The sequence below is a fragment of the Macadamia integrifolia genome, chromosome 10 (genome assembly GCF_013358625.1).
Source record: "Macadamia integrifolia cultivar HAES 741 chromosome 10, SCU_Mint_v3, whole genome shotgun sequence".
Classification (NCBI taxonomy): Eukaryota; Viridiplantae; Streptophyta; class Magnoliopsida; order Proteales; family Proteaceae; genus Macadamia; species Macadamia integrifolia.
The window spans coordinates 27,103,786-27,117,017 of NC_056566.1; the positions used below are offsets into that span (position 1 = coordinate 27,103,786).

Consider the following 13,232-nt stretch of genomic DNA (forward strand, 5'->3'; position numbering starts at 1 on the left):
AAAGATTTTTTGGGCTGTCTGGATCATAGTTAGTAAATTCAAGTATAATACACATTTTTGTTGTGTCTGAACATTTCAATCAAAAAGTCACAATTTGACGTATATACACATATTTTATAAGGACTTGTGTTATGTGCGAATAAAACGTGTATAATATGTTTATACTTATTAATATGTTTAGTTTGGGGGGAAAAAATAAACTCAATCCCAATAGTCAAAACCACACTTCTCCTTTTTCGTAGGTTTTTTGATTTTGAAAAAAAGGTGAATGACACGTTTCTTCTTTTCTTATTTTATTAATTCTAACTCCTCTTTCCATTTGCCCCTCACTCTCTCTTTTATTATCTTGTACCATTTATTTAACTTCATTCCGAGTTTGTCTTAAATCCATTAATCAAATACCTTATGTGTTCACCCTCTTGTTTCTATCCATTAGCCTATCAAGTCTACTTAATTACAATTTTGTCACTCAATTTAAAATCTTACTTTAATTATGAATATGTTGTTGGTTGTTATGATTAAATTATTGAATATCTAAATGGGGCTATATGCGATTTAATTCTGGATTTAGAATCCGAATCTGCATCAGTAAGGGGTGGTTGTGAATTTTCTAGTTTGATAAGATAATATCAATGATGATATTTAAATTTGTTAAAATGATTATCCACATGCTATTATTATTATTATTTATAAATATATGATATTATTTGCTAAATAGAAAGTGGCTAATAGATCACTTATCAACATTTGCTATTATAGATATGGTTAAACTGGATTAATATTAAATGTAATTTTTTTTTTATTTGAGATATTATCCCCAATTGAAAAGTTGGATTGGATTTAAGTGTTCATGAGACCATAGGATTTTATAATTTTGTTATAAATAGTCAGTTTTAGTTCATTCTTAATACCAAAACAAACCCATTTTTTTGCTCCTGATTTTTACAGAATAACCATATTAAATACGTATTAAACATATACCGTATCATTGTCATATGCGTTTTATTGAATTGAATTTTTGAAACATATTTTATTACCATACGTCCCTTTTAATTTTCGAAGGTATTCGTTTCCGTATTATTGTCGCTTACTCACTATGGTCCGGATGCAGTTCTGTTTTGCTGCCAAGCTTGGCAGCTGCCCCAATGTTAAATTTGAAGGGTGCTGAAACGATGAAACTCATCTGCTTTGACAGAGTAGGTTTTTATTCTGTTATGGGCTTCTTTCCTCAAATACATTTATCGGAAAAAGCCGATAAAAGGTAAACAAGCCAGCAGCCCCTCAAATGATTAGCAAAGACCTGCAAAGAAGTATTTTACCCAGAACTACTACGAGTAGGCTAAGAGACACCATTCTTGCTACCATCAGCCATGACTAGCAGATCCTTGATTCTAACTGAACGAGATGTGTTCATAGTAGAGGCAAGAGGAGAGGAGAGAAGAGGATTGGTCCAATTCAAGTTAGAAAAGAAAAAATAAAATAAAAAAAGAAGCAAAAAAGTTCCGTTGCCGGGAATCGAACCCGGGTCTCCTGGGTGAAAGCCAGATATCCTAACCGCTGGACGACAACGGAATGACATGAATGAATTACTTTATTTAATTTACTTAGTTAGACAATAGACACAACAAACATCATATATGCCAAAAATTGAATTCTTTGACAGCATACCAAAGCCATTTTTAATTGAATGTGGCTTTTATTTTTATTTTTTTCTTGTAATGGGTGAGATGTTATTAATAAGACATGCGTACTAATTTTTCATTGATTTTTTAAGTATATTTTTATAGTTCTTTAAAGGGCGAAGGAGGAGCAGTAGAGAAGTTAGCAAGGGACCTTCGCCTTAGGAAACGTTTGGTTCCGAGTCCGACTCCTCTTGCCTCTTTGGGGTCACTCACACGAAGATATTTTGTATTCTTCACTGCTTTTAGTGAAAGTTGAATGATTCTCATTCAATTTTGGTATGACCCATTCGATACTAGTATAGATTTGTAGGACTAGTTAAGTCAAAGGCTTGAATACTCGTCACTAGCATAAAAAAGAAAAAAAAAGTTGAAAAGGGGCATGCTGCCGGCTTACAAGTGCTAGTGGCATGCACCAATAGAGAGTGTGGTATAAGAGGGATAGGGGAGTATTTTATAGGGAAAATTACATGATTACCCACTTCTGGGTTTCTCTTAACAAAATTACCCATCAAAAGTTTCAGTTAACAAAAATACCCAAAATTAGGTTTCCCTTTACAAAATTACCCACTTAAAGTTTAAGTTAACAAAAATACATAAAATTGAGTTTGGGTTTACAAAACTACCCACTCAAAGTTTTAGTCATAAAAGAATACATGATTATATGTGGAAAATGAAGAATCACTATTTTGGGTAGTTTTGTAAACCCAAACCTGATTTTGGGTATTTTTGTTAACTAAAACTTTGGGTGGGTAGTTTTGTAAACTCAAACCTAATTTTGGGTATTTTTTTTAACCAAAACTTTTTGTGGATAATTTTGTAAAGGGAAACCCAAAAATGGGTAATCATGTAATTTTCCCAATTTTATAAGGGGTGAGGAGAGAGATAAACACATGGCTGGCACAACGGGGATGTATCTAATCCTTTTCCTTCTTTAAATTTACAACATAGTGGCATCAACCATTCTTGTCCACCTCTTTTCCCTAGTTGACGGGTTGTCAATCCTTAACATTAGTGTATGACATTCTTGTCCACCATTGTAGTCCTCGAGAATGGGGCTTTTGCTCATTGTTCAATTGAGGCCTCTTTTCAATTCAATTAGATTCCTTTCAATTGATGCCTGATTCTAAAGTATTGATATTGGGTATCAGATTAGAATGGTAAGAGACATATTGCATTGAAAAAATGGAAGATATACTAAATATATACACGTAAATGCTTAGGATACCTACAATTTTGAAGAATAAATCATTACAAATAAGGAATATGTAAAATATATTATATATAAAGAAGATAATAAAGAATAACAAGACAAGTGCATTGAATTGATTATATATAAATTGGGAAGTGGTGGAAGCCGAAGGAGTGCTGGAAAAGATTGCATATGACAACCATCAAGGGGTGCAAAATATATGAAGTTTTTTCTCAAATCAGGAGTTACTCCAACATATTCCACAACCAATCAATGGAGCATGGTCTATGCTACACTTTTTCACTTTTCCACCTTTTTACAGATCTATGAATTGTCCAGATCTATTGCCTTTTCTTACAAAGAGGCATGTAGTCACCGAGTTATGAAATTTATCATTCAAAACGAAATAAGTTCAATTCCAAAATGTATTTCCACATATTGAAAATCTATTTTCTTTCTCAACCATCTTCAACCTCCAAACCCTACTAGGGTGTGACTTCCTACACCTACCTAGTCTCAAGCATTCCTCTCTCACCAATTCAATCCCCAAGGGTGTACCTCCCCAGTCCCTAGTTCACTGTTGGCGGAAGCCAATATCACAGGTCCCAGGGACTCATTCTGACTGAAACAAGAGGTGGGTCTTTACCAACTTCAAAATCAAAGATTGTTGGAAAGCAATCAAACTATCAAACTACTGTGCAATAGCTTTGCGCGTCGTGCTCATTCCGTTGCTTGGTTGGTCTACTATCAGTTAACACACACTTTGTGTCGTAGTAGGGCCATTGGTTGTTGGGGCAGGGCACTCTTCACTCTTCATTCGAAACTAATTAATGTCGGGTTGAGGGTTTCTGCCTCATTATCAAGAACAGGAGTTGGGTAAACTCCATCCTTGACGAGCATGGGGCTTAGTCAAACAACATATGGTAATAATCCCTTCAGAAGCAGAAGGTATATTAACCATTGCTCACTTTCCCAACTTCCCAGCAGCAATTCTATCAAATTTGGTGGGATTTGACAGAGATGGAGTTGCATAGTCTTAGCAATGAGGATCATATGCTGTCTCTCAATTCCCAGTTACCAGTAGTCTCCACAAGAACATGAACCATTTTCAAAACGATGAAAACGAATTCGATCTCTCATTACTATGATCCTCTTCAAGACTCTTGAAACCATTTTCATCCAGCCATGGCAATCATGACAAGTCCGAAGGTTCTTCGAGACTCGAATTTCTGTTCCAGGGCTCGTCTTCATAATCCCATAAACCGTCGCGAGTTTCTCACTGTGTAAATTCAGATTCCCCTCCTTTTCCTCCTCTGAAACATCCATCAAAACCAAATCCCTCCTTGGAACAAACCCTTCCATCTTAATCCTCTGGCTCAATCTTTCCAACATCTCATGTAACGAATTCGATTCAGGATGTGATCTATCACCTGCCTTAAATTGGTGGACGACACCTCCCACCTCCACCCAACTCAATCCACGCTTCTTTCTAATCCCCATCTTCTTCATCTCATCTCTCACTCTCTCTGCATTTTCCCATCTCTTTGAAGCAGAGTAGATGTTCGAAAGCAACACACAATCTCCACTATTGAGATGTGCCATTTGTTCTACTGCAACCTCACCCAACTTCGCATTCCCATGGGTTCTACAAGCACCGAGCAGTGCCCTCCATGTTATCATGTCGGGCTGCATCGGCATCGCTTTTATAATCTTATATGCTTCTTCTAAAAACCCAGCTCGACCCAATAGATCAACCATTGCTCCATAGTGCTCAAGCTGCGGTTCGATCGAGTAATGGCTTCTCATCAAATCGAAGTGTTCGCGCCCTTCTTCGACCAGGCCACAATGGCTACATCCAGTCAAGATTCCAAGGAAGGAGATGGAGTCAGGTGTAACACCTTCGTCTTCCATTCGAGAGAACAACGCCATAGCATCCAAAGCCAGCCCGTGAATCGCTAGCCCTGTAATCATCGCATTCCAAACAGATACATTGTTCCTTTGAACACTCTCAAAAACTTGCTTGGCAGATTGGATTCTTCCGCATTTGGAATACATGTCTATTAGGGCTGAACTCAGTATAGAATTGAGCTCAATTCCATTCTCCATCATCAATTGATGAACCCTCTTGCCCTCGTTGAGAGCTCCAGTTCGGGCACAACCAGAGAGAACTGATGAGAAGGTGAAGCCATCTGGTCTGAAATTCAAGCCAAGCATCTGACGGAATACACTCAATGCCTCCTTTGGGCGACCATTTCTAACAGCACCAGCTATCATCAAGTTCCAAGAAACCACATCTCTCTGCGACATTTGCTTGAACACTCTATTTGCATTATCAAATTCTCCACTCTTCGTACAACCATCGATGATTAAATTCCCAAACAGGGGATCGGTACTTAATTCCGGAGCTTCATAAAGAACTCTATAGGCACGATCAAGGCAATCACTAGCAACATAGGTTGTAACCAGAGAAGATAACACAGATGGGTCCAGTTGGAAACCAGTTTTGATGATTCTCGCATGAATACTGGTGGCAAATCTAAGATCCAGTAAGATCTTACAGGCGTCGAGGATAGACGACAGTGTTCGATGGTCAGGTTGGATTGTTCCGGAGAAGAGGATCGCTTTGTAGTCCAGTAGCGCCTTCTGAGGAGAACCCTTTTCAATGGACGCCCGGATGATGTAACTGTAGATAGATGGTGATATTAGGGTAATCGTTGAATATGCTCTGAGGCATTGCTTCGAATGTTTGTGAAGAACAACCATTCAGATGAGTTACAGAGAATACTGAAGAGTACTACACTTACTATTGACCAGAGACACATCTCATCATGATCAAGGAGATGACACTGTAGCCATGAGATAAATGGGGAACGGGACCGAACACGACCAAGATTCTTCGCTATATTTGGGATAGGGTGTCAATCGGTCGGATTTTATTCAGTTTCGGTCTAAGAATGAGAGATACCAAAATCTATCCATTGAGGAACTTCAGTTTTCGATCGATTTTGGTTTTGATTTATTTTGATTTTTCAATATCGGATCAATATCAGTTTAGATCGATTTATTATTGGGCTTGAATCATAATGAAATCTTACATTTATAACTTATAATGATAAGATTTAACAAAATAAACACTTTAAATTTATGATTAAATCACGTTGTATGGAAAAGATAACGAATATTAAAATCAATGGATAACAAATTACTAAGAAGATAACTATTATCCAATCATTCATTTAGCTATCCAACTAGTTTTGTACAGTGAACAAGAAAATCAACGGAAACATTATTACAATTTACAAATCAATTTCTCTATTCATAACCTAACATTCAATGATTTGTAAACAATTCCCCTTACAATACAAAATTTTCTCACTAATATTGTAAAAATGGATGGTCAATTAACCAATTTATAATCTCATAATTATTTATTTTTTTATCGGTTTTATTCGGTTTGGTTATTGTTTGGTTCGGTTTGGATCGATTTTCAGCTGGTCCCAACATACCTCAGTCCAAAAACAATCTAATAAGGATCGATTTGGTTCGATTTAAGTTTTATTGATCGGTTTTGATCAGTTTTATCGGTTCGGGCTAGGTTTTGACACCCCTAATTTGGGATACGCTAGGTACATCTTATGCTGGTGTATCAGATTAGTATGATTCAGATTGAAATTCGCTATAATTGATTCTAATTCTTGCATTTCGGAGTCATGGATTCTCGGGTTTTTGGAATTGAATCGATGGGTTTTAGGTCTTGTGGGCTTATTCTAGGGTCTAACCAATTTCAATTCTGATTTAACCCCCTAAATCCGAGTTTAAAACCCTTGATGGCAACCTACAAGAGAGTCGACGGTGGACACACTGATTTTTTCTATTGCATAGAAGGGTGATGTGATAAATCCAATTGTTAGAAATTTAGGGAATGATCTAAATTGGCCATGTGTTTAAATTTAAGCCTTGGATCCATAATGGTTTATACTCTCCTATATAAGTCCAAGCACCGGTCCATGGTCATGTGCACCCTCTTGGTAGCTTTGGATGTTTCAATGTCTTGTTTTACCACTTGACCAATTCAGATGGACCAGAACTTAAACAGGAAGAGATTAATTGGAGAATGCTAAATGATTCAAAATGCAAAACACAAAGATGAACCTCGTAGAGACATAAGGACAACTTATGATGATGGAAGAATTGGAGCTGGAATCTATGAAAAAGTAGCAAGATCTAGAGAATAATGGGATGAACCAGAGATGATGAAAATGAAGACTTTGAGACTTGAGGGAGGCCCAATAGCTTGCTAGGATACAGTGACATAGAAGCTTTAGTCTTTTCTTGTTTCTTTTTATCGCAAAAACCTTTTAATTATTCTACTCCTAGATTCCATGGTGACTCCTAACGTCATTAATTCTTAAATAATAAGGTAAATCAATGCTCCATGGTCGTGCGGTTCCTGTGTCCTAACACATAGGGAGTAAAATGACGGAGTCAACCACCTTGGTGAAACTTAGGACCCGTTTGATAACGCTTCTGCTGTTTCTGTTTCAAGAAACGGCAGAAACAGAAATTGCTGTTTCTGGAAACAGAAATTGCTGTTTCTGGAAACAGAAACAGATAAGAAGGGTGTTTGATAATTCTTGTTTCTGGAAACAGAAACGAGTAAGAAGGTGTTTGATAAATTGCTGTTTCTGGGAACATTTCTGACGGAATATGATGTTTATAAGAAGGGTGTTTGATAATTCCACTTTTGTTACTTTCTTTAGAAACTCATGACCCTTCATTTTAATCATATATACAACTACCAATTTCCTTATCTCGAACTTTCATCATAATTTTACGAAACAAGAAATGTCAACCAATAATAGTGGATTAAAATGCAAATATTCCCATGTTTATGCCATATGTCTTACAAGTTCCCAATAGTTGGTCATTACCCTCTAACTACCACCTTTATTTATGTCTATATTATTAATGGCCTCTAGGATATCGGTATATATCATTCGTTTTTCCTCAGACACATCCATTTCTTTTTTCAGTATTCTAGACTCCTCCTCCTCACCTTTGATTGCTCTTTCCAAGTAACCTTTCACAAAATCAGAGGAAGATGCTGATGGAGAAGACTGAGCTCTCTGAAACAATCATACATGTATAAGTTTGATGTCATGTGTATCTAATACAATAAGTATTTTATTCCAAATCAACAGATTAGATCATGTCTTTATATCATAAGGTCCAAAAAACACCCCATAAAATATTCTTATTTAAGATTTGGATCAAATCAACAGATTAGATCCATGTCTTTGTTGTCAGGTATATGATGGTTGTGCTCCACCAAAGATTAATATTCTTATTTAAGATTTGGATCAAATCATTGTAGATTAAGTTCTTGGTCAAATCTTGTATTTGTACTGTGGTTCTTTTTTAGTACCATGAATACCATAACAAAAGGGACGTTATTTCCAGAAATTACCCAAAAAAGGAATAACCATCTGGTGCCGAGCAATTGCCATGTCATGGAGCTATTTCAATGGCTGCTCTTCTTAGAAAACTGACCTAGGAATGAAATATAAGGGCTGGAGGGGCCTAGTCTACTGATAGTTCATTCCAAGTTTCTATTTAAATAGTAAAGAAGTGGTTTCCTGGACATGCTCAAAGAGGGCTTTCATTGAGACTACTAATCTGGTATGGTAAAACCATTTTCGAAGGGTCCTAATGACTCGACTTGGAAGAAGAGTTTTCCGAAGAAAAACCCCAATGCTGGACTCTCTGTGTCAAGAACAGGCATAAGAGTGAAATAACGTTTTTGAGCAACTATTAGCTAATAAATCCTAAAACCATCGATTGGAACAGGGAAAGTTGAAACAATTATACAAAATAATATGGAACTAAAATTCCCAAACCCGTTTGATGCTTCGCTTGGAGAAGGCAAAGGCGGATAGAGAGGAAGAGGAAAGGCAAACCATACCTGTGTTTATGAAGAGGGTGAACAGCTGTAGGAGCTTCCAGAGATAAACACCCCAGCCAAATGGGAGTTTGTAATTCTATATTTGGGTAGACGAATGAACAACTACAGAACTAGGCCTGCCCTAAGTATTCACATTCTGCAACTCCATATCTCTGCAAAATGGGGAGTTTCAATAGCTTCAAAAAACAATCTTCTTTCGATTACCGCCTGGAATGCAGAATTAAAACCCTAGAACGAAATCCATCATAAAGAAGCACAGAGAGATGAAAGCCGATTGTTGGAGCATCCTTTCAAGCTTAGTTTTTAGGTTCTCCAAGTATTAGGCGGAAGTGGTAAAGGAGACACGATAGGGGTAGGGGATTCAGGGAAGTAATCCGCCGGAGTGATGGAAGAAAACATCAAGGGGGGTGTCGATCTTCGAATGAAGCTCCCCTTTTTTCATAGATTTTTAAGTAAAAGTGTCGGTCGATCGTGGAATTGTGCCCCTTTTTTGTTTCGAGAAACAAGCGAAACAAGTAAAACTTGTTTCATCATTCATGTTTCTTGAAGCATAAATTGTTATAAATTTCAAATTATGTTTCAAGAAACAAGTGGAACACAACACTTTTACCAAACGGTATTTATGCCGTTTCTGTGTTTCTGAGAATAAGAAAACACAAAAACACGTTTCTGGTTACGTTATCAAACGGGCCCCTAGCCTTCGACCTCAAGTCTTAACCCCTCTTGAGTTAAAGGAAAGAAATAAAGAAAAGGAAACTACTTTCTTAACTAAACACTTTCCTAAACTGAAAAAGTTGCTTTCTAACAAGAAGGATAAACAAAATAGGAAAGAATCAAGCCTTCTACCCAGTCAATCCTCCATAACCCTTGTTGTTCAAGTTTGTGAATAAAATAAGAAAAATGTCCCAAACAGAATTGGTAGAAGGTTCTTCTTCTTTCTTGTTGATTAAGCTTTGGAATAAGACAAAGTAGCACTTCACAATTGAAATAGGTAGAGGAAAACTTGGGCCTACAAATGTCCTCTAATTGCTGCTCCTGCCGAGGACCAATCTGGGATTGATTGGGCTGATTCTTTCTTCTGTTTACTTTAATTCAGCCATGCAATCTACATCAACGAAGAAGTGTCGGGATACCCTGTTGCGCTTCCCAAGAGTCGAACACTCGACCTCTCTGTTCTGATACCATGTGCGCTTCCGCTTATTCTAAAAGCTCGAGCTATTAAGGGCAACATAAATGTATACATCAACATCTCCAACCAGTGTCTTTTCTTATATTTGTTGGTGGTCAAGCTCTTCCCTCATTTTTGTCCCACGCGACATCTGAAGCGGAAATTTGAGATGAGTATCAAATGTGAGCACCTCGACCGAGAGAATAAGGAACTTTTCCTCAAAATACCAAAAACCTTGTTTATTTGCTGGGGTGGGAAACTTATCAAACAAGGTTATTTAATGCAATAATTGTTGTATGCTGATGTAGCAGTTGACTTTTCTGATCCCATTCACTTCCAAAATCCTACCAATTTTGGTAGGACTTCAAGGATTGTTTTGTATTTCTCTCTCCTCCTCTTACTTCCTCTTTTTCACATAGAATTCTATCCCATTTCCTTTTCTTCTCTTTCCCATAGTAAAAATTACATCTTCCATTATTCCTTTCCTTTCCTTGTCAACCTAGCCCACAACATGTGGGACCCACTTCATAAGTTTCGTACCCCTTTCTATTCGTCAGACAAACTGGGCCTTATGGAGTGATATTTTGTCTTTATTCTAAAGCTTGGTAAAAAAGAAAGAAAAAAACCTTCTATTAATTCTATTTAGGAGATTGTTCTTGTTTTATTCTAAGAGGCTAAGACTTGGGAAACAAGACACGAAGAGAGATCGATTATTCTTCTAGAAGTGTTGTTTCTTTCCTTTTTAAGTTTTATTCTCTTTGTTAGAAACCAATTAGTTTCAGTTTTGGAAAGACTTTCGGAAGAAGAAGTTCCCTTTTTCTTTTTAAGTTTCTATTTTTGTAACTTTCTAATTTTGAGACTCCTGTTTGTGGCAAGCTTTGAAAGGTTCTTGGACACCCAAGCATTTGTTGTGAATTTCCCCAAGGCCTGGTAGCTTCTACACCAAGTTGTTATCAGAGCTCCTGATATTCAGCTGAGGAAAAGAGAAGAACAAAAGGAGAGGAATAATAAGAAAGAAGTGGGAAAGCAACTCCTACTGTCCCACTCTTTTATTCAAAACTAAATTTGATGGGGTTGAACAGTATCATACCTTGATAATGACAAGTATGACACAGTACTTATCATTACTCATAAGTTTGAACATCTATAAATGCTCGTGACAACATGTAGTAGGCATATCATAGTTGGAAAATTGCTAATAATTCAGTGAAGAAATGTACGGAATCTTAATCTGTTTGAAATTTTTGGAAAAGATTTATAATTTTTGAGAATACACAAATAACTTATTAACGAATAATCCAGCTTGAAAAATTCAGTATCTTTACAGAACTTATCCCGCTCCACCCCATCTCCCCCTGATGGAGGGCCTTAGGGGTAGGAAAGAATTCCCTGAGATAGATCTCAGAGTTGTAGGGGAGAGGTAGAAATCACACTAAGTAAAGGGGAAAGAAGGAGGATCTCACACACGCCCGCAGACACTTAAACACTAACTCAATTCATCATTCTTCAATCTGATAAATTAGATTACATTAGCTTCTCTATATGAAGAGGACAGACTAGCAGTCATAACCTAACTAGGAGTTAGACTCCAAGTAAGACTAGACATTACCTAATAGGGGTTGGACTCCAAATAGGACTAGACTAGAACTCCAACATGAAGTAGGTAACTAACTAGTCCATTCACTAATAAGGAAACCTAAATTGACTAAAAACTGAAATAACAAAGGAAATAGACCAAAAACAGGACTCTAACTAAACTAATGAATTAAATCCCGTTTTTCTACTTTCTACCCATATTTTAGGTCCATTAAAGTGGGCCATTACAAAGAAAACCCATGGGATCAAAGGCCCAACATATACATAACCCAACCAAAGGCTTATTTGCAATAAAATAAGCCCATTAAGTGACTTATCTACATCACCCCCCCAAAAAAAGACCCATTTTTTGGTCCATAAATTTTGAATGGAGTAGGTTTTATGGATGGGCCTGTCTCCATAGGGTATTTATGGATGGCTGATGGCCCACCTATGTGTGTGCCACATAGCAGGTCTGATGTAGTTGGCCACATGGAACTCACATGTCAAGTTCCAGCTCAATTGGAGTTGGCCAAGTGTTAAAATAAAGCTTTCAGAAAAATCCACGACCACCAAGTGGGACAGTGCTTAGATTGCCTAGAAGATGCATGGCAATAAATGAGAAGGTATATGATTGAATTTAAGTATGGAATTTGGCAAGTGGCCAATCCAGAATGATCAAAATTGCTACATCACTGTTCCACATGGCACAAGTAGGTGGGTCATCCATATATACTCCATGGATAGGACCATCCATAAAACGTTTTCCCTTTTTGTGAATAAATGTTTGGTGCTTGAAGTAATTCGTTGCCAACTTTTTGCCATATTCCACCATGTGACCAAACCAAATTTTCTCTGCTTTTTCAAAATTGCAAATCGTACTAAACCCAAAGTTTTCACATTCTGAATCATTCCCAATTGATCCAAATTTTCTGCTGCTGGGCTATATTACTTGAATAAAGGGAAGCAGAATGAGACATTGGAAAAAGGGAGAAGGATAGAATGCCTATTGCAGCATTGTCTGATCTCATCTGATTTGGTCTCTCCGTGCTACAGTGTCAATAGGAAGAGGAGGAAGTTACTGCTCACTCCTCCCCTTTCTTTGATGAAGCCAGAAAGTTATATGGCTTATTCAATGGAATTAAAATTAAAAGGAAAATCTTTTATTTTACACACAAGCCCACCTTAGTTTTACTATTAAAAGAAAGAGTTCTCTAATTTTACTCATTAAACCTCTATATAAAATAAATCTTCATTTTACATATAAAATACTTATACAAGCTATAAATGCCTTGTCCATATGGCACTGCCTATGTGGCATGGCTTCTAGCCATTGACTTTGTGCCATCAAAACTATGGTATTTAGTGCATTTCTTCCAATCTGTTATAGAACCATGCCTATCTCTTTTGTTGCCATTTGGTTTTGATAGGTAAAATTGTCGCACTATGAGAAGTTATTTATTTGTTACTTGTTCCTTTTGTTTTTATTTGTTTCTATGTTGTTGTCTCATCTTAACCTATTTATTGTCTACCCCGATTTTTTTTTATCGACCTGTCTGCAATTGTAAATATGAATTGCCTTTAGTCATCATTACCACGATTTTCTCTCTTGAATGTATTTTTTCCCCTTCTGAATTTCTGGTAGTTTATTTCCAT

The 13,232-nt window shown here is 36.9% G+C and overlaps 1 protein-coding gene and 1 non-coding gene across 2 annotated transcripts; both read right to left on the reverse strand.

The window, feature by feature from the left end:
- Positions 1–1,500: 1,500 nt before the first annotated feature.
- Positions 1,501–1,572, reverse strand: TRNAE-UUC. The gene has a single exon. It is a non-coding gene; the product is annotated as a tRNA-Glu (tRNA).
- A 1,432-nt stretch (positions 1,573–3,004) lies between these two features.
- On the reverse strand, positions 3,005–5,824 carry LOC122091249 (pentatricopeptide repeat-containing protein At5g50990). Its single transcript, XM_042661117.1, has 2 exons — positions 5,676–5,824; positions 3,005–5,554 (listed from the first exon to the last, which is right to left on the reverse strand). The coding sequence occupies exons 1-2, from the start codon at positions 5,699–5,701 to the stop codon at positions 3,946–3,948; spliced, it is 1,635 nt and encodes a 544-aa protein (XP_042517051.1). The 5' UTR covers positions 5,702–5,824; the 3' UTR covers positions 3,005–3,945.
- Positions 5,825–13,232: the final 7,408 nt, after the last annotated feature.